Source organism: Stomoxys calcitrans, chromosome 4, assembly GCF_963082655.1.
Source record: "Stomoxys calcitrans chromosome 4, idStoCalc2.1, whole genome shotgun sequence".
Classification (NCBI taxonomy): domain Eukaryota; kingdom Metazoa; phylum Arthropoda; class Insecta; order Diptera; family Muscidae; genus Stomoxys; species Stomoxys calcitrans.
In genome coordinates, this window is record NC_081555.1 from 12,235,003 (window position 1) to 12,259,928 (window position 24,926).

Here is a 24,926-nt window from a genome sequence, read left to right on the forward strand (position 1 = left end):
CCATGTCCGCCTTCCCTCAGCATGCCAAATTCCCTCAGCCTAAGCGCCTACCTTAGCAGCACAGCCACGAATTTATACCTCAACAGGTGGTTAGTACAGCATCGCCTTAAGACCCATCTGAGGTGAGGAGGATACCGACATAACCCAATCTCTGTGGCTTACTAAGTTCCTTGGCAAGTATACTCATCTCTACAGCGCTATCTTAGCAGCACAGCCACGAATTTATACCTGAACAGGTTGTTAGTACAGCATCACCTTAAGACCCATCTGAGGTGTGGAGGAGCCCGACTTAAGCCAATCTCTGTACCTCACTAAGTTCCTTGGCAAGTATTCTCATCTCTACAGTTTTTGGCGATAGATAGTCAGAGACCCTCCTCAACCCACCTTCTGCATCCATGGATTCCAGAATGGAGCAGAGGCCATGTCCGCCTTCCCTCAGCATGCCAAGTTCCCTCAGCATAAGCGCTACCTTAACAGCACAGCCACAAATTTATACCTCAACAGGTTGTTAGTACAGCATCGCCTTAAGACCCATCTGAGGTATAGATCTCAACGTCCCCTTTATCCCGACTTAAGCCAATCTCTGTACCTTACAAAGTTTCTTGGTCTGTATACTCTTCTCCACAGCCCTCCACCATACCACTGCTCTATATGACAGCACTGGTCACACAATGGCCATGTACAACCAGTATATCATCTTAGGGCTAACTCCACACTCCCTACAGGACATCCTTCTGCAGATTTAGTAGGAGCACATCGCTTTTCGGCACCTTTAATCCTTTTTCAGGACAGTTTCGAATCGATGACAACTGCAGAGTGGTGCCGTCCAAAGACCTGAGTATGAGGTGTCTCAAACTATGTTGGCTTTTAAAATTTCTAAGAAAACAATGCCATGAAAGTAAAGAAAGAGGGAAAGGAAACTTTTAGCCAACATTATGTAAAAACACCTGTTGGCCATAAGGATGCAGTTGTTTTTTTTTTGTAACACTTCTTTTAATGTTTTTTTTAGCTGTGTAGAGGAAAAAAGGATTTTTTCCATACACTCCACACAAGGATAATAGAAAGGAGTAAACAGAGTTGAACAGTTTAAACTTTAACAAGTGTCCTTAACATTTTAATTGTTGCATGAGTCGGTGTGTGTGTGTGTGTGTGTGTGTCTAGTTGTTGTTCAATACAAACAAAAGTTTAATAAGCATTTGTTTTTCTGCTTAAGTATTTTTGGTTTTGAAATATTCTCCCCAAAGTCATTGGAGTAATGGCATAGTTTAGTACAAATGACTTGCTTTGCTTGGAGAAAGTTTTTGTATTTTCTCTTTTTTTTTGAATTAAAACGAGAACTACAACATCAGCCATACACATTTACGAACACCGAGGATGCTCATAGAAATTTGTTATTTTCCTAAATAAGAAAGGAGGACTTGCAAGGGCAGCAAATGAAAGGAAGCTCATTGCAATTTCTTAATAGAAATTTACTGAAGTTTCTTACTGTTGCCAAGAAAATTCGCCTGTGTCAGTTAGTTTTTTTTTTCTTATTCTTCTTTTGCTTCTTTCTGTTGTTCTTTAGCATGCACATTTGTTTTTGTTTTTTTTTTCCCCCTTTTTTTTTGTATTCCTGGTCATAATGAGAAGTTTTAAATTGCAAGCTTCGTTTGCAGTTAATGTTCTGCTTTGCCATACTGCCAGAACATCATCCTCAAACGTTACCAATTGAGAATGTTGCCGATGATGATGATGATAATGATGATGATGCTGATGCTGATGATGAGAGTGAGCGTGAGCTTGATATGGACGGTGTGGGTGGTTAGCATCAAGTTGATGTTGTTCAAGCACATGAGCAAGTTCTCAGCATACGAAATGAAACGTTAAATGTGCAGGAAGAATAATGTAATGAAAACAAATGAAAAACTTTTACAATATGCTTACGTTTCATTTTTGAGATTTTTAACTTGGCAAACTAAAAAAATATTACATTAAGTTAAGCAGCAGTGGTCAAAAGGTGGAGAAGACGAGAGCAGCAAACCAAGTAGCTAATGAAAATCTTTTATTAAAATTCGTATGATGGTCTTTAAAGTGAAACCAGTAAAAATGAGCTAAAAACGCCTTAGAAAAAAAAAAAACAAAATTTCAACGAAAAATCCCCAAAAAAAATTTTTCCATAAAATTTTTCCCAAACACAAATTTAAAAAAAAAAAACAAATTTTTAATAAAATTTTCCCCAAAACAAACTTTCAAGTAAAAATGAGCTAAAAACGCTCAAGAAGAAAGACAACATTTCAATAAAAAATCACCAAAAACAAATTTTCAATAAAATTGTTCGAAAAAAAAAGAAAAAAATTTCCCAAAAACAAATTTTCAAAAAAAATTTTCCCAAAAACAAATTTTTGATAAAATTTTTACCAAAAACAAATTTAAAAAAAAAAAATTTCCCAAAAACAAGTTTTTAATAAAATTTTTACCAAAAACAAATTTTCAATAAAAATTTAAAAAGATTTTGCCTGCAGAAAATCTTTTTTGAAATTTTTCTTCAAACCAAAAAAAAAAAACGGGTATAAGTTTCTCTAAATTTTTGGTTGCCCAAAAAGTAATTGCGGATTTTTTAAAAGAAAGTAAATGCATTTTTAATAAAACTTAGAATGAACTTTAATCGAATATACTTTTTTTACACTTTTTTTCTAAAGCAAGCTAAAAGTAACAGCTGATAACTGACAGAAGAAAGAATGCAATTACAGAGTCACAAGCTGGGAAAAAAATTGTCAACGCCGACTATATGAAAAATCCGCAATTACTTTTTGGGCAACCCAATACTTTTCTACACAGAGAAAATTTTAATAAAATTCAAAACAAAAATGAAATGGGGAAAAAAATTTTGTATTTACTATCTATTATATAAATACCGGTAAAAACGTGCTAAGTTCGGCCGTGACGAATCTTGGGTACCCACCACCATGGATTCCGCTAAAAATTTACCCTTATTAACTGAGTTTGTATTTGAAATATTTTGGTCTCAAGAAGTCATATCGGGTTAGGGCCTATATCACCATATTGACCGATTCGGCTTAAACTTGGCATTGATGTTGTAAGTCATAAGATAGCGGTTTGGGCCAAGTTTCAGCAAAATCAGGTAAAAATGTAGGCTGTTAAGGTCTGAAGAAGTCAAATCCGAGAATCTGTTTATATGGGGCTATATCTGTTTATGGACCGATTCGGATCATACTCGGCATGGATATTTAAAGTCATAACTCAAGTTTATGTTCCACATTTCTGACAAATCGTAAGAAAATTTAGGCTTCTAAGGGCTCAAGAAGTCAAATCCGGGGATCGGTTTATATGGGGGCTATAGCTGTTTATAGACCGATTCGGATCATACTTGATATAGATGTTAAAAGTCATAACTCAAGTCCATGTTCCAAATTTCAGCGAAATCGGACGAACATTTAGGCTTTTAAGGGCTCAACAAGTCAAATCCGGGGATCGATTTATATGGGGGCTATATATGTTTATAGACCGATTCGGATCATACTTGACATAGATGTAAAAAGTCATAACTCAAGTCCATGTTCCAAATTTCAGCGAAATCGGATGAAAATTGAGGCTTCTAGCGGCTCAAGAAGTCAAATCCGGGGATCAGTTTATATGGGGGCTATATCTGTTTATGGACCGATTCGGATCATACTTGACATGTATGTTAAAAGTCATAACTCAAGTTCATGTTCCGAATTTCAGCGAAATCGGATGAATATTTAGGCTTCTAAGGACTCAAGAAATCAAATCCGGGGATCGGTTTATATGGGGGCTATATCTGTTTATGGACCGATTAGGATCATACTCGGCATGGATGTTGAAAAACATAACTCAAGTCCATGACCCAAATTTCAGCGAAATCGGATGAACATTTAGGCTTCTAAGGGCTCAAGAAGTCAAATCCGGGGATCGGTTTATATGGGGACTATATCTGTTTATATACCGATTTGGACCATACATAGCATGGATGTTGAAAGTCTTAACACAAGACTCCATTCCAAATTTCATCGAAATCGGATGAAAATTGAGGCTTCTAAGGGCTCAAGAATTCAAATCCGGGGATCGGTTTATATGGGGGCTATATCTGTTTATAGACCGATTCGGATCATACTTGACATAGATTTAAAAAGTCATAACTCAAGTCCATGTTCCAAATTTCAGCAAAATCGGATGAACATTTAGGCTTCTAGGGGCTCAAGAAGTCAAATCCGGGGATCGGTTTATATGGGGGCTATATCTGTTTATAGACCGATTTGGACCATACATGGCATGGATGTTAAAAGTCTTAACACAAGACTCTATTCCAAATTTCAGCGAAATCGGATGAAAATTGAGGCTTCTAAGGGCTCAAGAATTCAAATCCGGGGATCGGTTTATATGGGGGCTATATCTGTTTATAGACCGATTCGGATCATACTTGACATAGATGTAAAAAGTCATAACTCAAGTCCATTTCCCAAATTTCAGCGAAATCGCATGAAAATTTAGGCTTCTAAGGGTTCAAGAAGTAAAATCCGGGAATCGGTTTATATGGGGGCTATATCTGTTTATAAACCGATTCGGATCATACTTGACATAGTTGTCAAAAGTCATAACTCAAGTCCATGTTCCAAATTTCAGCGAAATTGGATGAACATTTAGGCTTTTAAGGGCTCAAGAAGTCAAATCCGGGGATCGGTTTATATGGGGGCTATATCTGTTTATGGACCGATTCGGATCATACTTGACATTGATGTTAAAAGTCATAACTCAAGTCCATGACCCAAATTTCAGCGAAATCGGATGAACATTTAGGCTTCTAAGGGCTCAAGAAGTCAAATCCGGGGATCGGTTTATATGGGGGCTATATCTGTTTATAGACCAATTCGGATCATACTCGGCATGGATATTTGAAGTCATAACTCAAGTTTATATTCCACATTTCAGCCAAATCGGAAGAAAATTTTGGCTTCTAAGGGCTGAAGAAATCAAATCCGGGGATCGGTCTAAATGGGGGCTATACCTGTTTTTAGATCAATTCGAGTCATACTTGGTATGGATGTTGGAAATCAAAACTTAAGTCTTTGTTCCAAATTTCAGCGAAATCGGATGAGAATTGAGGCTTGTAGGGACTCAAGAAGTCAAATCATGACATCGGTTTATATGGGAGCTACATCCAAATCTGAACCGATATGGCCCATTTGTAATCCCCAACGACCTACATCAATAAGAAGTATCTGTGCAAATGTAAAAATGTCGACCGCTATCGCGATTTCGACAGACGGACGGACATGGCTAGTAAGACTCAGAATGTCCAGACAATTCAGAGCATATATACTTTATGGGGTCGCAGATCAATATTTCAAGGTGTTACAAACGGAATGACTAGATTAGTATACTCCCATCCTATGGTGGAGTGTATAATGAAATGGTTACGCTTTGCTGAATCGATTTCATGAATTTTTTACAGATTGTAGAGTTTGAACCCCCAATGAAAATAGGGTACTTAATTTTTTGATATCCGAAGGGGGGCGGACCCTCCCCCTTACACCCATTTTCAAAAACGCCAGATCTCGGAGATGAGGCGCACCAATTTAAGCGAAATTTTGTATGCCACCTTAAGGTACCCCAAAAACACGAAATTAGTATAAAATTTTGGAATCAAATAATTTGGGGGAACGCCCCATCCCAAAACTCACCCGAACGAACATGTTTACCGATTGGAACAAAATGGGTATCAAATGAAAGGTATTTAAGAGTAGAGTACGATCTTGGCATAAAAATGTCATCCTAGGAGTCGAGGGGTCCCCCACCCCCTAAAACACCACCCAGCAGGACACTTTTACCGCTTTGGGCAATATGGGTATCAAAAGAAAGAAAGGTACAAATCTGACATAAAAATAAATCCTATTCGCCGAGCTATGTCCAGTTCAGATTATCCTGTCAAATAGTCTGAAAGTCCCAAAAGGATTAGTGTTCGTACCTTTTTTTCTTCAGCTTGACGAAATTCTCCTACTTAAGCGCAATCTTGGAGTCACAGTATCGAATGAAGACCTCAATAGGTCACAATCACATTCCTTGGTCCAGTTAATACCCAGATCCTATTAAACCATCATTAAAGGCTTTGGGTACCAGTTGGTCTGCATTATTTCCAGGCTGCTCTCAGTCTTTCACATTTAGCTTAGTTTCTAATGAAGACCTCAATAGATCCCAATCACTTTTCCTGCTCCAATTTAGATCCAGAACCTATTATACCATCCTAAATGGCTTTGAGTATCAGTTGGTTTGCAATATTTCCAACCTTCACTAAGTTTTTCTAATTTAGCTTAGCATGCCAAGGCGTCACAGTTTCGAATGAAGACCTCAATAGGTCACAATCACTTTTTCTGATCCAGTTTAGACCCAGGTCCTACTAAACCATCCTTTCCGGAGAGATATTTGACTTTGCAACCCTGTTCGACTCAACAATCCTGCAAAACAGGGTTGCAGAGACGGATTCTAAATCGGAATCGAAGAAATTACCCGGAGGCGGCTTCCGCTTCGAAGTAAACTTGCCTCGAATTCGAACCAAACTCTTATTCTGGATAAATTCTTCGATTCTGCCTCCGACTCTAAACCTTTGTGTTCGGCCGACTTCGTACCCTGGGTCAATCTATTCATCTTCTCAACTTCTTGAGCAAACCCTAGTTACAGACCGTTCTTTTGCGGGATTAGAAGACACACCGTAGCCTTCAACTTTCTTCTTCTGCACTCCAAATCGTGGAGTGGTTAGATTCATTGACTTGGCCTATGTATTCTGCCTTTTTCGACAATTACCATGCGACTGCATTCAGAGATGGGAGTTAAACTTCTAATCGATCACACATTACATTTAATGCCTCGGTATTCCCTTTCCTGGATAGATTCGATTCCAGGACTAGGCCAAGGTAGTTTGACTTCTTCGACTATTGCATTGTTATCAAAATTCAGAGATGGGAGTCTTAAATCCAACCCAAAACATTGGATTCGATTCCAGGACTAGGCCAAGGTAGCTTGACTTCTTCGACTATTTCATTGTTACCACATACAGAGATGGGAGTCTTAAATCCAACCCAAAACATATCACTGCACTTTTTTTGCAGAAATAGAAGGCACATGCCTTCGGCTTCCTAGGCATTCCTTAACAATGAAATCTTCGATGTGTTGCCCACGGCAATATGTGCTGCTTTCTACGAAAATTCCAATTTGACGCCCTTCAGAGATGGGAGTCAAAATATTTATGTACATGTACATTTTCCAGCATCACTAGAAGGCATACCGTGTCTGATGGCTTTTTTCCTCTGAATGTCCTCTATTCGAGGACAAAGAAGTTTGCCTTTTTCAACGATTGCGGTGTGTGTCCATATTGAAAGGGAAGCCTAAATACCGGTGCTAAAGTCTAACAACTATCATTTTTGGTGGCCCCTTATTCCCGCATAGTTTACTGAACAATTTCCAGCACGAGTAAAACCGTGGCCTTCGGTTAGTTCCCTGTGTATTCCTTTCCTAATATAGATCGATTCGATGATTATGCTCGTTTTTCATCCCTTATTCGACAATTCACATTCAGAGATGGGAGTCTAAATATAAATCCTTTACATCTTATAGAACATTCTTCTGAATGTGTAGTAAAGTACGTCTCTGCCTTTCTTTTTCAAAAAAAAAGCTTAGAATCTAGGACGAGGTCTAGGTTTGTTGCCTTTTTCGACAATTGCGGTGTGATCTTAGCAAGAGATGGAATCTATATTGAAGTACCTAAATTCTAAGGGTAAAAAGCACCATTTCTAGTGCCCCTTAGTCCCTCATATCTAATGGAACATTTACATGCAGTAGTAGAAAGCAATAATTGCCTTGAGGCTTTCCTTTTTCTCTTCTTCTCCACTGCTTTTCCAGTAAACCTTTAGTTGAGGTAAGACCTCTTTCAGAGATGGGAGTCACAGTATCTTAAATCTACCAGTAGCCGACACCATTCTTTTTTCCTCCTAAGTAATGTTGTGGTTTGGAGCGGCGTTTATCATTCCTATACCCATATTCGCCACCGCATGTTGGCAGCTTCAGCATTTTTTTTATTTCTAGATAACAATTTGGGGTTTATAGACTGTTAGGGGTCTACAGTTCCCATGCTTAAAAAGGAATAGAAATCTTAAAAATTCTCTCAAAGGTTTTCTCAGGCCATGACCTATAAATTTTGCACTACACCTATCTCAAAGACTCCCTAAGCTTCTTTGCAATAATCTTAAACTCTAAGACTTACCTGTCTGTGTGCTGGAATCAAAGAAGGTACTTGTGGTTTCCACAGTCATGGTGCCAATGGTGCCATCGATTATTTGGGCACTTGAATCTCGACGACCGCGATAACTGCAATCAAAAGAAAACAAAATCTCAATAAAATCCATTACACCCATCACTCGCATTCTACCAACTTACCGACACACATCATCGCTTTGCGAACTCTGACGTCGAAAATTTCGACATCGTATCATCTCCTCTGTGGTCGATTGGCGGCGAAATCCCCGAGATATCAGTATCTCCTCGGTGGTCGATTGACGTCGTATGGCAGGTCTGGCTGAGGCATTTTCTGCTACAGGCAGTGGTGGTGCCCGCCCACAGGGACTGGCATCACGTGACGAACAAATGCTGGTGGAATCTGGTGATCTTGAGCTGCGTGCGGCTGAAGAACTTTGGCGACGCAAAGCATGACGCCGATGGGGGCTACCATCACGCTCATGACTGCGATCGGGTGATAAATGGGTGCGTGAATCGCGGCGAGCTCCCCGCGAAGCACTATCAGGACTTAGGGAATCCCTTCTGGAACTACGTCTTTGACCCTCCTCTGGAGGATCTGGACTGAGGGCTGGTTGTGAACCCCTGCGGCTGCCTCCAGGCAAACAACTCTCATCAAAGGCTGTTGCCTGCCTTTGTAAACGCTGCAGCCTAGGGGCTCTCTCCGGACTTATGCCCGCCTTGGAGTCGCGACGATTGACGCGACCACATTGTGTGGTGGAATCACGCCTGCCCTTGGGAGCTGTGGGACTTGTAGCCGGTGGTGTTACCGAACTGGTGATTATGGTAGGCGGCGGCAGCGCCTGGCAGCTGGAGTCAACCTGATTGTGGGAAGAAGTAGAGAAATATTGAATTGAATCGGAACCAGCCGAACTTGTGGAGGGGCGTTGTTCATAGCGGAAGTTGGGAAATTCAGGAGCGGCCAGTGAGTCTCGCTTCACCGCACTGACACCTATGCGTGGAGGAGGAGGTGGTGTTGTTGAAGGTGTTATAATACGACCTATGGAACTGTCACGGCGACTGGAATTGTTGCTCTCGCCCGAATCACGACGAGAGCTCTTGGGGAGAACATCAAAGTTGAGGGGGGAAGAGAAATATTTACAAAATATTTTTTTAAGAAATATTTACAAAAAAAAAATCGATAAAAAAAAGAAATAAAATACAGAAATGGCATCATATTTCGATTTTGTTGAAAAATATTTACAATAACTTCAGGGATTTAGAGCCTAGGTTGGTCTTACTTACCCCCTTAGAAGTCTCCACCACCACTGAAACCGACACCACGGTCGGCTCATCCGCTGTGCTACTTTCCCTACGATTCCAGTGTCTTACAAATTCAGTGGTATTTGAATCTCTGCGAGCTCTGGCAGTTCTTAACCCCGATTCGGCACTGGATTCCCTTCTTTTGCGTGGTGCCACATAATTGGAACCTCCCACATTAGTGGATGCATCTGTTGTGGTGGTGCGCCAGGGTAAACTACGTGCCAAATCGGCCAAAGTTTCACGCCGATTGAGGGGGGCCTTTGTGGTGCGCTGAGGCTGGGTGCTTTGATGTTTGACGCCACCGCTCCATTCGCGCAACAAATCGGTTAGCTGGGCCAGAGAACTGCGACGACGACGTTGTAGACCTACCAAGTAGAGAGGGTAGAAACTGAGTTATAATAAATGGTTAGAACATGGAAAAAGTCTGGGGGAAATTGATTGAAAAGGTTTAATAGAGGGCGCGTAGGTTTTGAAGTAAATGGATATGGCTGCCATATAGACCGATCTTTCGATTAAAGGTCTTGGGCCCTCCCCAATCTCATTCAAAGTGGCCTTTCGAACTGACGTCTTTTGGCCAAATCGGTCAATAACCATTGAAACCGATCTCCAGGTTAGCCTTCTATGGACTTTGTTGGGACTCTGCTTCAAACTCTTCTCAGTCTCTCTTTCGGATCTCTCCTTCTGTAATTAACCTGCTTAAGCGCGCATATAAATGACTTTCCCGAATTGACATCTTCAGTCCCTTGATACCGCAATGGTTATTCGATTTGGCTCAATCTTTGCTCAATCTTGACATTCAACAATGGTGGATTACCAAATTCGGCCCCGCCCGAACTAGCATCTTTTTTTGTTATATTACACATAGTCTTGAACATACCCGGCGGCGGTGAAGTACTAGGAGGCGTATTGATTTGAGCTGCCGAATCCTGCGTCCACCCAATCGCTGTCGTATCGTTGACTCCTCAGCTGCAAGTTTTAACAAAAATTATTATCATATCTCCTCTACAAAACTTCATTTCAACTATTTTACCTGTTCTCTGACAAGATCATCCCATCCGTTGCCACCCGACCACACCAGGCCCACTTGATGGGACATTATGGCAGGTTGCAGACGAAGCATATTGCCGTCATCGTCCTTTGTGTAAAGAAAAACAAAACATTGTTGTGATGAAACATGTATTTACATATTGTGTGTGCGTTATTCATATTTAGAAGATATTAGAATATTTTTTGTGAAGGGAAAGTTTAGGTGAAATTTTTTTAAGTGCTTAGAAAAAACGATGCAGTTCTTCATGCCAATTGTTGATGATATTTCTTTGATGAAATGAGGTGATGAGAAATATACAGATGCTATTTGTGTGAATGAGGCTAGGTTATACGTGAAAGTTATTGGAAAATATCAAAAGACGTCCATGAGAGGCATATTCAGCCTTTCGTTTAATATATTAAAGTCTCATCGATATATACGTTATACGTGAAAGTTATTGGAAAATATCTGCTCCAGATTAAGATCCACCTTTACATTCAGTTCATCCCTTCACTAACGCCTTTGGAAATCGTCTCTACATACTTGATTCTATACTAACTTCGAGATCTTTATTCAGCATTCTATCATTCTGGCTTCTCTTTGAGTGGACTCTTCATACTACTTTCAAGTTTTTAAGTCTCCTTCCATCCTTAACTTCTGCTTCTATTTTATCTTTTGTTATTACTAAAGACGATCTATCTACATAATTCCCCTTTCCGCTTCTATTTTATCTTTTGTTATTACTAAACACGATATATCTACATAATTCCCCTTTCCGACCATTATTCTGACCGCCCTTCAACACTTTGTCTAAGTCTGTTAATGCATTCTTCCATTCTTTATCCTTCTGGTATCTTATCTTTCTCTCTTTTGGACTCTCTATCGAAATCGTCTTTGGGCTCTCTTTTGGACTGTTTTTCGGAATCCTCTTCGAAATCCTCTTCGGACACTCCTCCGAACTCTCCTTCGGTTTCTCCTCCGAACTCCCCATCGACTTTTCCATAGTACTCTCCATCGGACTCTTCTTTGGGCTCTCCTTCGGACTCTTCTTCGAGCTCTCCTTCGGACTCTTTGTTGGATTCTTCTTCGGGCTCTCTTTCGGACACTCTTACGGCCTCTTCTTCTGTTTCTCCTGCGGAATGTCCTTTGGATTCTCTTTCGAATTTTCCATCGGACTGTCCATCGGGCATTCTTTCGGACTCTTCTTAAGGCTCTCCTTCGTACTCATCTTCGGACTGTCCTCCTTTTTCTCCTCCGATCTGTCCTTCGGACTCTCCTTCGTATTTTTTCTCTATAGCACTCTCCATCGGACTCTCCTTCAGACTTTTCTGCAGGCTCTCTTTCGGATTCCTCTCCGGGATTTTTTTGAACTCTTTATCGAACTCTCTTTCCGACTATCTATCGGACTCTTCTTTGGACTCCTCCTTCTTTCCTTCGGAAACTCTTTCGGACTCTCCTTCAGACGCTCCTTCGGACCCTACTTCGGACACTTCTTTTGGCTTTCCTTTGGACAATCCTTCGATTTCTCCTCCGAACTCTCCATCGAATTTTCAATCGGACTCTTCATCGGAGAACCCGAAATCTTTTTCGGACTCTTCATCGGGCTCTTTTTCGGGCTCACTTTCGAAACTCCTACGTTCTCTCATTTGGTGTCTCCTACGGAATGTCCTTCGGACCCTTCTTTCAATTTTCCATCGGACACTCCATCGGGCACTCCATCGTACATTTCTTCAGGCTCTCCTTCGGACTCTCCGTGGTTTCTCTTTCGGTGTCTCCTACGGAATGTACTTCGGATTCTCTTTTGAATTTGCCATCGGAATCTCCATCGAGCACTCCTCCAGACTTTTCTGCAGGCTCTCCTTTGGATTCTCCGTCGGTTTCCCCTCCGGACTGTACTTAGGTCTCCCCTTCGGACTCTTCATACCCTCAATCGGACTCTCCATCCAACTCTTCTCCTTCTTAATTCTCTTCAAGCTCTCCATCGAACTATCATTCGGTCTCCTCTTCGGACTTTCGTCGAAATTTCCTTCGAACTTTCCACCGGATACTTCTTCTAACTTTCCTTCGAACTCTCCTTCGGACTCTCCTTCGGACTCTCCTTCGGACTCTCCTTCGGACTCTCCTTCGGACTCTCCTTCGGACTCTCCTTCGGACTCTCCTTCGGACTCTCCTTCGGACTCTCCTTCGGACTCTCCTTCGGACTCTCCTTCGGACTCTCCTTCGGACTCTCCTTCGGACTCTCCTTCGGACTCTCCTTCGGACTCTCCTTCGAACTCTCCTTCGGACTCTCCTTCGGACTCTCCTTCGGACTCTCCTTCGGACTCTCCTTCGGACTCTCCTTCGGACTCTCCTTCGGACTCTCCTTCGGACTCTCCTTCGGACTCTCCTTCGGACTCTCCTTCGGACTCTCCTTCGGACTCTTCTTCGAACTCTCCTTCGTACTCTCCATCGGACTCTCTTTTGAATTCTGCTTCGGACTCTCCTTCGGACTCTCCTTCGGACTCCCCTTCGGAATCTTATTAGAACTCTCTTTTGGACACCTCTTCGGATTCTGCTCCGGACTTTCCTTCAATTTTCCAGCGGACTCTTCTTCGGGTTCTCCTTCGGACTGTTTTTCAGCCTCCTTTTAGGACACTCTTTCGGACACTCCTTCGGACTCTCCTTTGGACTCCCCTCGGGACTGTCTTTCGGAATCTACTTTGGACTCTCCTCAGATCCCCCATCGGACCATTCTTCGGACCCTCCTTCAAAGCATCTTTCGGATCCTCCTTCAGGCTTTGGATTTTTCTTTGGATCATCCTTCGGACCATTCTTCGGACCACATCATTCAGACCCTCATACAAACCCTCTTACAGATCTACAGATGACCTTCCAATCGGTCTATTGATTTTTATTCTGACCAACCTCCAGTTATAGTTTGTTCCTCTCCACCGTTTTTTCTTCCTACCAATCATCTTGCCATTTATACCTATTTGCAGACAGTTTTTCCGACTATTTTAGAGTTTATCATTCCTTGTTTGTTTCCCTTGGCATTTTCCATCACTTTTTTCTTTCCTCTCTTGGGCCACTTTTCCCTAACCACTTAATATCCCATTTTCCAACCATCCACCATTAGCTGATCCTATTTTTGAATATTTTTCTGCCTTTTATTCGTTTTGTTAAAGCTTTCGGATCTTTGTTCCAACCATCTTCACGTCTTTCCATTCGTCCTTTAGTTTCCTTTTTTCTGTTCTGACTTTTCTTTCAGAATATTTGTCCTTTTCCATGACATTCTTCCATTTTTTTTTTGTTTCTGAACCCAACCTACATGTAACAGCCCTCCCTTCTTCCTTTCAGCGTTCTTTGTCTCTTTTCTTCCCTCTTCCTTCTTCCAGCCATCATCCGTCGCACTTTTTTCCTTTCGGTCAATTTTAAAAGCTTACTTTGGACCCTACGACCGATTTTCAATACTTGTTTGCGCCCCTGATATCATCTATCCCTTTGTCCCGTCTATCTTACCTTGCCTTCCGTTTATTTCTTTCTGTGGTTTGAATTTTGTCCTCTATGACAACAAACTTCAAACTCTATATGCCTATCCCAGGACCAAGTTAGACAAAAATCACCAAAAAACCCTTTGATACTGCTAAGGTTTTCTTGTTTCTTTACATGGCTCTTTATGATAGTCTTTCCGTTTCTCGCCACCGTTTTAACTTTAGTTTGAATATTTTTTGGTCTCCTTCTCTGGCTTGAATTTTATTTTCTATGTCAAGAAACTTTAAACTCTAAATGCCTACCTCAGGACTAATTTAGACAGTTATCAGCAAAAATCCCTATGTTCCTGCTATGGGTTTCTTGTCTCTTTATGTCCTTGTTTATGGTACTTTTTAGGTTTTCCGCCTAGGTTTTGACTTTAGTTTAATTCTTCTTTGGTCGCCTTTTGGCCCTTCTTCCAATTTACCTTCTGCAAATTGCAAATTTTACACATGAACATTCCACTAAGGAACAGGTTGCCTTCTCACATATCAGTGAGTGTAGTGCGATTCATGTTATAAGCTCAATGATAAGCGACCTTCTTTTTATAGCCTATTCCGAACGACGTGCCGCAGTGCGACACCTCTTGGGAGAAAAGATTTTACATGGCACAGTTCCTCAAAAATGTTGCCAGCATTTGGAGGGGAAAACTATCGCTGAATATTTTCTCTAATGGTGTCACCAGGATTCGATCCCAGGCGTTGAGCGTTTTGCCTGATGGTCTCGCCAGGATTCGAACGCAGGTGTTGAACGTTACAGGCGGATATGCTAACCTCTGCGCTACGGTGGCCTCCATTTATCTTCTGCTCCTCATTTTTCACTTTTTCTATCCTTCTTTCCGCACCCATTTCATTGGTCGTTTTTCACACATTTCTTCCTTCTCGTCATTCCTTTTCTGCCCTAGTTCTTTGGACGATGCATCCGATTTATACTTTAGTTCCTGTTTAAATCCCTTCCCAGCATCCATCATCATATTTGTCATATGTTAAATTGATTCGCCCTATTTCCTTTTTTGTTAGTTTCTCCTTTCGACCTTCTTGCATTCCCTTCTTCTCCCTTCGTTTCTCCTTATTCCTCTTATATATTCCTCCTTGTGTCCTTCAGTACATTTGTCCTTTAGCTCCTTATTTTATCCATCTGGCTTTCTCCGATTTATCCTTCCCTTTCAATCTCTCATTTCGCCCCTTATCTCATTTGTCGTTTAGTCCTTCATTTTTTTCATCCTTTATACCAAAAAATTTCTTGGTCCTTTATCTTGGCTACTTCTTTGTTTCTTCACCGCAAAAGCCATTTTGTCATTTATGCCCAACAGTCCTTCTCACCCTTTTATTGTTCGCCTTTCCTTGTCACTCTTCTTCACTCTTTTTCTATTTTTGCCATCCCTCTTCGGACTCTACTTTGGACCATTTTTTCATACTTCTGCAACCCTTCCTTCTGTTTAGGCTTTCGCCCCTGCTTCCTTCTGGGTGTCTCTACTTCCCTTTGCTGGTTAGTCTCTTCTTTCGCCATTCTTGCCTTGCCTCCTCCGACCTTCCTTCGGACACTGCTTCCGATTCTTGCCTTGCCTCCTCCGACCTTCCTTCGGACACTGCTTCCGATCTAGCTTCCACTTCTCCTTCTCTCTCAATCCTTCCCTGCTAACCTCATTTCATTCGTTTAGATTGATAATCCTCATTTTCCCGAACATTAGTTCCAAAGTTCCAAATATTGGGTTGCCCAAAAAGTAATTGCGGATTTTTTAAAAGAAATTAAATGCATTTTTAATAAAGCTTAGAATGAACTTTAATCAAATATACTTTTTTTAAAACTTTTTTTCTAAAGCAAGCTAAAAGTAACAGCTGATAACTGACAGAAGAAAGAATGCAATTACAGAGTCACAAGCTGTGAAAAAATTTGTCAACGCCGACTATATGAAAAATCCGCAATTACTTTTTGGGCAACCCAATATTATTTCTTGTCTCATCGCTACCTTTGTTTTACCAAGTCTACCATTATTCCAATCGTACCTACAGACTTTCCTATCCCCTTTTCGTTCCTCATTACTGTCATCGGTTTCCTATTCTTTGTTTCCTTTAGTTACATTGATTCCAGTATCGGAAGAGAGGGCGGAATTTTCGCCTCTCAGAGCGGATCGGTTTTTAATCTCAAACTAGCTCTGAATTTTTGTTCCGTTTACTTTTCATCCTTTTTGTAACCCTTATTTCGACTGTTCTTCATTTTTCATTCTGAATCCCCTTATGTCTACCGTTGCATCCTTTTTATCAACCTTTCAACTGACCCTATTTTCCACATTTCTACATCTTTCGTTTCTTTGGTCTTCTTCCGTTTCCCTCTTGAACCTTTTTGCCCTCTTCATACTGCCCTCACTTTTGACTTCTCTTCATTAGTTTCTCATTCTTTCTTTCCTTCTAACTGTAGGTAATTTTTTTCTGAACCCACTTATAACTTTTTTCGACTTTCGTCCTTGCACACTATTGTACTTAAAAAACGTTCAAATGTATTAGTGTGCCCACAACTACTTTAATGGATATATTCTACAGTTATAGTGGTTTAATCTTCTTTTCCTTAAAGTGGAGTAATGCAATTTCTACATTGAAATGGTGGTTGAATTTAGTAAAGGCTTTAACAAATGTTAGTACAGTGGAAAAGCTTAGAGGAAAAGCTCAAGTAGAAAAAAGCTTAGTGGAATAGTAAGTGGAAAAGTTAACAGCATAATGTAAGAAAAACAGTACAAAAAGTTTTCAAGTACGAAAAACAGTTATGTGTGTATGAAAAAGTTAAGTAAAAAGCTTTCCATAGATGTCTCCGAGTGAATAGAAGACTAAAAGCTCATCATAGTCTTAATAAGTATGATATGAGTCGTATAGGACTCTCTTTGGTTAGCATTTTTTCAAATGAAAATGAGGTAGTTCTCAAGTAATCTTTTATTATACCTTCAAAACTGTGTCTTTGAATGTATGAGTAATGGCAATGAAATGTGGTGAACTAATTTTTAGTACAATAGAAAACTGCATGCAAAGATGTAGTAAATATGAAATTTATGTACAGAAAAGAGTTTTTGTTATAGAATATGGCATGCTATTTACATTAAAGGGGTATTCGCAAGCCATGATGTGACAAAGGTCACAAAGACAAAATTATTTTAGATTTGTTTTCATATATTAAGAAAAATATTTTCTATAACGAATACCCCTTTTACTATTGAATAATTAGATTTTTCTTAATTTTTTGTGTATTACAAAATATTTGCTCTAACTTTTTCCTTATTGTGGTCGCGGATGGTTGATCCATGGACATGTAATGCCTCAGTTTTGGCATGGCGCATACTTGTGCTTCGTCACAGCCAACGGTCGTTTGTAATATGTACCAATAATCTCCAACTTTGTGCGTAAGCTTTCCGATTTCTGTTAAGCTTAAGCTTTAAGCGTCCAGCATAAGCTTACAACAGCCACCAAGCACAAGCACAAAAAATATTTTGAATCCCTTGCTCGTCGTTACCTTTTGAAACTTTGTTTTGCTTTGAAAAGTTTTTTGAGTTGAGTCGTAGGAAAAGGCTTGGGGGGGAGTTAACAGGACACTTAGACACTCACAAACACGCACACACAAACATATTGAGTTTTAATATAATAAAACTAGTATTTTTTTTTTAGTTTACTCATTGGATTTTTTTTTGGGGAGTGTGGTTGGTTGAGTTTTTATTTTGGTTTTTGTGGTGATGGTGGTTTTTTTTGAGGGATTTTTGAGATAGGGGGGGTTCTACACATTTAGACACTGAAAAAAGAAAGAAATTGTAAAAGTAAGAAAAAATAACGTTTTTGGGGGGAATTTCTTTTAGTTTGTTTAAATAAAAGTTGGCTTTATAAAAAACAATTTAAAGCACATTTAGCATTTTTGGGGGAATTTGCTTAAAATTTTTTTATTAAAATTTTGTTTTTTTTAGGTTAGGTATAAAAATTTTTTTTTTTTTTCAAAAATAAAGATAGTAAAACTACTACATGCATTTTTTTGTTAAAATTCAATTGAAATGTATTTTTTTAGTGCATAAGTGGAAGAATTAATTTTTTCTGAGAATTAAATTTTTTCTTTTTTAAATTCGTTTAAGTGAAAAGTTCGTTTAAGCGATAAATTTGTTTAAGCGATAAGTTCGCTTAAGCGATAAGACCGCTTAAGCGATAAGTTCGCTTAAGCAATATGTTCGCTTAAGCGATAAGTTCGCTTAAGCGATAAGTTCGCTTAAGCGATATGTACGCTTAAGCAATATGTTCGCTTAAATGATACTTAAGCGCTTACAAGATAAGTTTGCGTACGCGCCATGTTCGCTTACAAGATAAGTTCACTTAAGCAATAAGGTCGCTTAAGCGATAAGTTCAATTACGCGCGTTAAGTTCGCTTAAGCGATAAGTTCGCTTAAGCGATAAGTTCGCTTAAGCGATAAGTTCGCTTAAGCAATAAGTGCGCTTAAGCGATAAGTTCGCTTACGCTTTATGTTCGCTGAAGAGGTAACTTCGCTATCGCCAGACCAATAAGTTGGCTTACGCGACAATTTCGCTTGAGCGATATGTTAGCTTACGCCATAAGTTCGCTTATGTGAGTAAGACGAGTTAACATCATAGGTAAACATCAAAAAATCGTATAAACATAAATTTTAAATGTTTTCGAATACTGGAACTCTTAATACAATTTTTTTTTAATCAAAAACAAGTAAAAAGGCTTTAAGTTCGGCCTGGCCGAACTTTGGATACCCACCACGTCGGGTATATATGTAAACCACCTTTTATCATAATCCGGTGAAATATGCATAATTAATGCACCCATAGCAGCTATATAGAAATATGGTCCAATTTGGACCAAATTCGGCATGGACATTGATTAATCACTTTTCAATTTTGTAGAACAAAATATTGGTCTTTTTGGCAGCTATATCCAAATATGGACCGATCTGAATTATATAGAACACGGATGTCGAAAAGCCTAACAGAAGTCACGGTGTCAAATTCCAGCAAAATCGGATTATAAATGCGCTTTTTATGGGGCCAACATTTTAAAGAGAGAGATCGGTCTATATGGCATCGGCACTATGTCTTATGTCTGACTTCAAGTTTAAGTGCTTGCAAAAAGTTCATTTTAGTTCTTTTTCAAACATCTTCTCTTACGTTTCATCGCCCCTAGGTAAAAGTGTTTTGCTTATTGCATTTTAGCCAATATAGATGCAAATAAAAAACAAAGCAGCATTTGGTAACCAAGTTTTTGTTCCGCTAAAAGTTCCCTGCGGAGAGTGAGGGGCTGCTAGTTTTCAAAACTGCAAACTAAAAATAGCTTTGATAAGGAAATGCAATACAAGGCCACTGTGAGAATTCCCAATTTGATTTTTTTTCTTCTAAAACATCAACAAATGAAAAAAGAATACTAGAAAAAGGTGTTTTAGCCTCTAAAAAAAAGATGCTCAAACTGCCATGAAACTGTATCGCACCGTTTCCTTTGACAATGTTGTCAGCGGAAATTATTTTGCTGTCATGGTCGATGTTGTGTTGCTGTTTGCTTGTTTTCCGTTTCCTCAGTTTGGCCCGTGAGCTGGGTATATGGCCGGCAACCAAACAACATCTCCTTCAGCCAGCGAGTGAGGTAGCGGTTAAATGTCATGGCAACAAATGCTTGACATTTCCTAAAATGAAAGGAGTTGCCTTAAAGTTGTGAGAGGGTTTCTTCAGGCAAGGCGGGTGCTAGTTAGTTTGGTTATTTTCTTCTTCTGAGACACATTCCAACACTATCGCTTAAATTCAGGTCATTGCTTGTGAGCTCTTCTTCCTACACAAAGCGTAGCGTTTCCTTGCAATGCTTGGAATAGGAAGTGCCGCTTCAATGACAGAATGTGACATATTGTATCAACTTTTTCTTGGCCAAACCGAAAAAAGGAAGAAGTGTAAGCAAGGAGAGAAAAGGAACGGCATTTCTTTTTCTTTCAAATTGGTGTTCAAGCCATGACACACTTCACCTCTATTCCTTTAAGCGTTTTAGCAACATTTCGCCGTATTTCTCTAGAAGGTGTTAATGTTTTTTCTGCTACTCCAGGCAATGTTGCTGCTTTGTGGTATTGAGCTGCAAGTGTGAGGTTGAGCAAGGAAAAACCTGCAAAACTTGAAACGTGCTTAGCATGAGAAAAACTCTTCTCAACTCAGTTATGACACGAAAATTGTGTCATTCAATTTTTTTTGCATGCCTTCCGCACCATTACCTTCATATCATTCAATTCCGATACAATTGTATGCGACACAACATCAAAATCAACAAAAAGCACAAACGCTGTCAAGGGAAAAAGTCATGAAAATGGATCAAGAATAACAAAATAAAAAAAAAACATAACTGAATGGGAATCAATATGATACACTTGAGAGAAGATAAACATTTCGTGCATAAGTTTTAGTTCAAATATTTGAATGGCACCAGATGATCATCGAATAAATTGCTCAATTACACAGGTCAATGGAAACCAATTTGATTGGCGAATATATTTCTAGGAATAATATATTAGCAAGGAAATATTTTTATGTGAAATCTTAGAAAATAAACAGATATGGAATTATTGCCCTTAGAAATTACAGAACAATCTCCCTTGAATTCACAGTACAAAGGTTTGAAGGCCTATGATATTTTTCTACAGTGATATATTTTTTTGATCATGGTAATTTTGATTTTTTTCTTATAGAAAAATTTCAGTGATTATCACTGACAATATCCTGCAATGGAATCTCAATAGAAGAATTTCGGTGATTATCACTGAATTTTTCCTTATAGAAAAATTTCAGTGATTATCACTGAATTTTTTCCTATAAAAAAACTGCAATGATTATCACTAAATTTTTACTAAGAGAAAAATATAACTGAAATTTTTCTCTTAGTTTTTTTTTTCTTATGAAAAAATTTCAGTGATTATCACTGAATTTTTTCTTATAGAAAAATTTCAGTGATTATCAATTTTTTCTAATAGAAAAATTTTAGTGATTATCACTGAATTTTTTCTTATAAAAAAATTTCAGTGATTATCACTGAATTTTTTCTTATAGAAAAATTTCAGTGATTATCACTGAATTTTTTCTTATAGAAAAATTTCAGTGATTATCACTGAATTTTTTCTTATAGAAAAATTTCAGTGATTATCACTGAATTTTTTCTTATAGAAAAATTTCAGTGATTATCACTGAATTTTTTCTTATAGAAAAATTTCAGTGATTATCACTGAATTTTTTCTTATAGAAAAATTTCAGTGATTATCACTGAATTTTTTCCTGTAGAAAAATTTCAGTGATTATCACTGAATTTTTTCTTATAGAAAAATTTCAGTGATTATCACTGAATTTTTTCTAATAGAAAAATTTCAGTGATTATCACTGATTTTTTTCTTATAGAAAAATTTCAGTGATTATCGCTGAATTTTTTCTTATAGAAAAATTTCAGTGATTATCACTGAATTTTTTCTTATAGAAAAATTTCAGTGATTATCACTAAATTTTTTCTTATAGAACAATTTCAGTGATTATCACTGAATTTTTTCCTGTAGAAAAATTTCAGTGATTATCACTGAATTTTTTCTTATAGAAAAATTTCAGTGATTATCACTGAATTTTTTCTTATAGAAAAATTTCAGTGATTATCACTGAATTTTTTCTTATAGAAAAATTTCAGTGATTATCACTGAATTTTTTCTTATAGAAAAATTTCAGTGATTATCACTGAATTTTTTCTTATAGAACAATTTCAGTGATTATCACTGAATTTTTTCTTATAGAAAAATTTCAGTGATTATCACTGAATTTTTTCTTATAGAAAAATTTCACTGATTATCACTGAATTTTTTCTTATAGAAAAAGTTCAGTGATTATCACTGAATTTTTTCTTATAGAAAAATTTCAGTGATTATCACTGAATTTTTTCTTATGGAAAAATTTCAGTGATTATCACTGAATTTTTTCTTATAGAAAAATTTCAGTGATTATCACTGAATTTTTTCTTATAGAAAAATTTCAGTGATTATCACTGAATTTTTTCTTATAGAAAAATTTCAGTGATTATCACTGAATTTTTTCTTATAGAACAATTTCAGTGATTATCACTGAATTTTTTTTTTATAGAAAAATTTCAGTGATTATCACTGAATTTTTTCTTATAAAAAATATGTTTTTATAGTAAAATTATTCAAATTCCTTCATTTTTGTGTTAAGTACCTGTGATGCTATCCCAAAGAAAGCGTAAATAATTCAAAAATTTCTTTTATATTTTCTATCATCTTCACCAGGAAAATTTTTCTTCTAAAGGATTATTATTTCATTCCTTAACAAGATTAATTCCTTAAAGTAAAATTTTACGCATTTTGTCCAAGTTCTTTGATGTTTTAATCCATTGCCATGTACATGCCAAGGTATAAACAACCAAAATTTCCACATTCTTCATGGTAAATTCTAGCCTCAAACCCTTTTATACAAATTAAACTTCAATAATGTCTTTGACTTCATTATGGGCTTAAAGTCTGACATACTTCATGGGTCTTTATGCATACAAGTTCGTTGGGTTTGGCGCTCCCTAAACTGTTCCAAAGGCCCAAACCGTCCCCCGTTGTTTTGTTTTACCTAAAAATATTCTTATTATGCAAATTTAATTGTCTTACAAAGTTTAGCTTACTTTGACCTTTTTCTGCTGTTACTTTTCCTAGTTGGCAAAAAAAAAAAATTTTTGCATCCCTCATAATCTCATACAAAGTCTCATGTTTGCTATACTCATAGGGCGGTGGGGGACTTTCAGGGGCTCTCATCGAAACCTTGGTCTTTCATTTCCACCTTATTTGGCTTTCTTTGTGCCCTTGCCACATTTTTACCTTTCCCTGCTGATGCTTAAGGCTAATTTTATGACACGTCCTTTACCCTGCCACCTGTTAGTATTACCAACTTGCTTTGAGAATGTTAATATACTTTTTGACAGTTTTAGTTACTTTTTTTTGGGGTGGAATGCTTGGCACTCTACTATGTATTTTGCTTTTGGGAAACAAATAGGATTTTAATGAACATGGGTTTTTGGTTGGGTTGATTGTAAAGGGGGAAAAGTACCAAAAAAAAGTTTAAAGAAGGGTTTTTTGGCTTTGAAAATTTTTGTTTTACCTTCTGCAATGAAGATCAAAGAAATTTAGAAAGGATTTCATGGGAAATAAACATCTTTGCGTCACAGCGATAATGTCGCCTATATGAATATAATTTGTTCTGTTAATACCATTTCAATATGTCTTTCAATGGACGGGAAAAATTAAGCATACACAGATTCATAGGCCTAGCAAAAAATGTAGCATACTTTAGGGCTGTGTTTGAAAAAAATCTATATATTGTAACTTTTTGAATAAAAATAAAATGAAATAAAATAAAATAAAATAAAATAAAATAAAATAAAATAAAATAAAATAAAATAAAATAAAATAAAATAAAATAAATTAAAATAAAATAAAATAAAATAAAATAAAATAAAATAATATAAAATAAAATAATATAAAATAAAATAAAATAAAATAAAATAAAATAAAATAAAATAAAATAAAATAAAATAAAATAAAATAAAATAAAATAAAATAAAATAAAATAAAATAAAATAAAATAAAATAAAATAAAATAAAATAAAATAAAATAAAATAAAATAAAATAAAATAAAATAAAATAAAATAAAATAAAATAAAATAAAATAAAATGAAATGAAATAAAATAAAATAAAATATAATAAAATAAAATAAAATAAAATAAAATAAAAAAAGAAAATAAAATAAAATAAAGAAAATAAAATAAAGTAAAATAAAATAAAATAAAATAAAATGAAAAAAATATTTGCCTCACAGTGATAGTCTCAAGTCTCCTATATGAAAATAATTTGTTTCTGTTAATACTTTTTTAATGTTTTTCAATGCCCGGGAAAAATGAAGCATGCACAGGTCAATAGTCTTAACAAAAAATTTGGCATACTTTAAGGCTGTGTAAAATAAAATAAAATGAAATAAATAAAAATAAAATATAATGAAATAATATAAAACAAAGTGAAATAAAATAAAGTACAATTAATTAAATTGAAAACAAGTAAAAAGGCGTTAAGTTCGGCGGGCCGAACTTTGGAAACCCGTGGTGGGTATATATGTAAAACCACTTTTCGTCATAGTCCGGTGAAAAATGCATAACTTATGCCCCCATAGCGCCTATATCGAAATATAGTCCGATTTAGACCGAATTCGGCACTGATATTGAGTGGTCTAATACGTACAACTCATTGATTAATTTTGTAGAACAAAATATAAGTCTTTTTGGCACCTATATCCAAATATATACCGATCTGAAGAATATACGACACGAATGTTGAAAAGCCTATCATATGTCACTGTGTCAAATTTCAGCGAAATCGGATTATAAATGTGCCTTCTATGATCCCAAAAGCTTAAACCGAGAGATCGTTATATACGGAAGCTATACCCAAATCTGGACCGATCAGGGCCAAATTGTAGAAAGATGTCGAGGGGCCTAACGCAACTTACTGTCTTAAATTTCGGCGAAATCGGATAATAAATGCGCCTTTTATGGGTCCAAAATCTTAAATCGAGAGATCGGTCTATATGGCAGCTATATCTAAATCTAGACCGATCTGGGCCAAACTGAAGAAGGATGTCGAAGGGCCTTATCCAACTCACTGCCCTAAATTTTGGCAAAATCGGACAATAAATGCGCCATTTACGGGCCAAAAACCATAAATCGAGAGATCGGTCTATATGACAACTATATCCAAATCTGGACCGATCTGCGCCATATTGCAG

General features: G+C 37.4%; 1 protein-coding gene across 1 annotated transcript in view; it reads right to left on the bottom strand.

Annotated features, from left to right (window-relative positions):
* LOC106093385 (uncharacterized) overlaps positions 1-24,926 on the bottom strand; it is a 325,894-nt gene that overhangs the window by 215,288 nt on the left and 85,680 nt on the right. The window contains 7 exon segments of the mRNA XM_059366887.1: positions 8,273-8,376; positions 8,446-9,359; positions 9,547-9,929; positions 10,442-10,492; positions 10,495-10,662; positions 10,665-10,699; positions 17,358-17,872. Coding sequence (XP_059222870.1) covers positions 8,273-8,376; positions 8,446-9,359; positions 9,547-9,929; positions 10,442-10,492; positions 10,495-10,662; positions 10,665-10,699; positions 17,358-17,419 — 1,717 coding nt within the window. The 5' untranslated portion in view covers positions 17,420-17,872.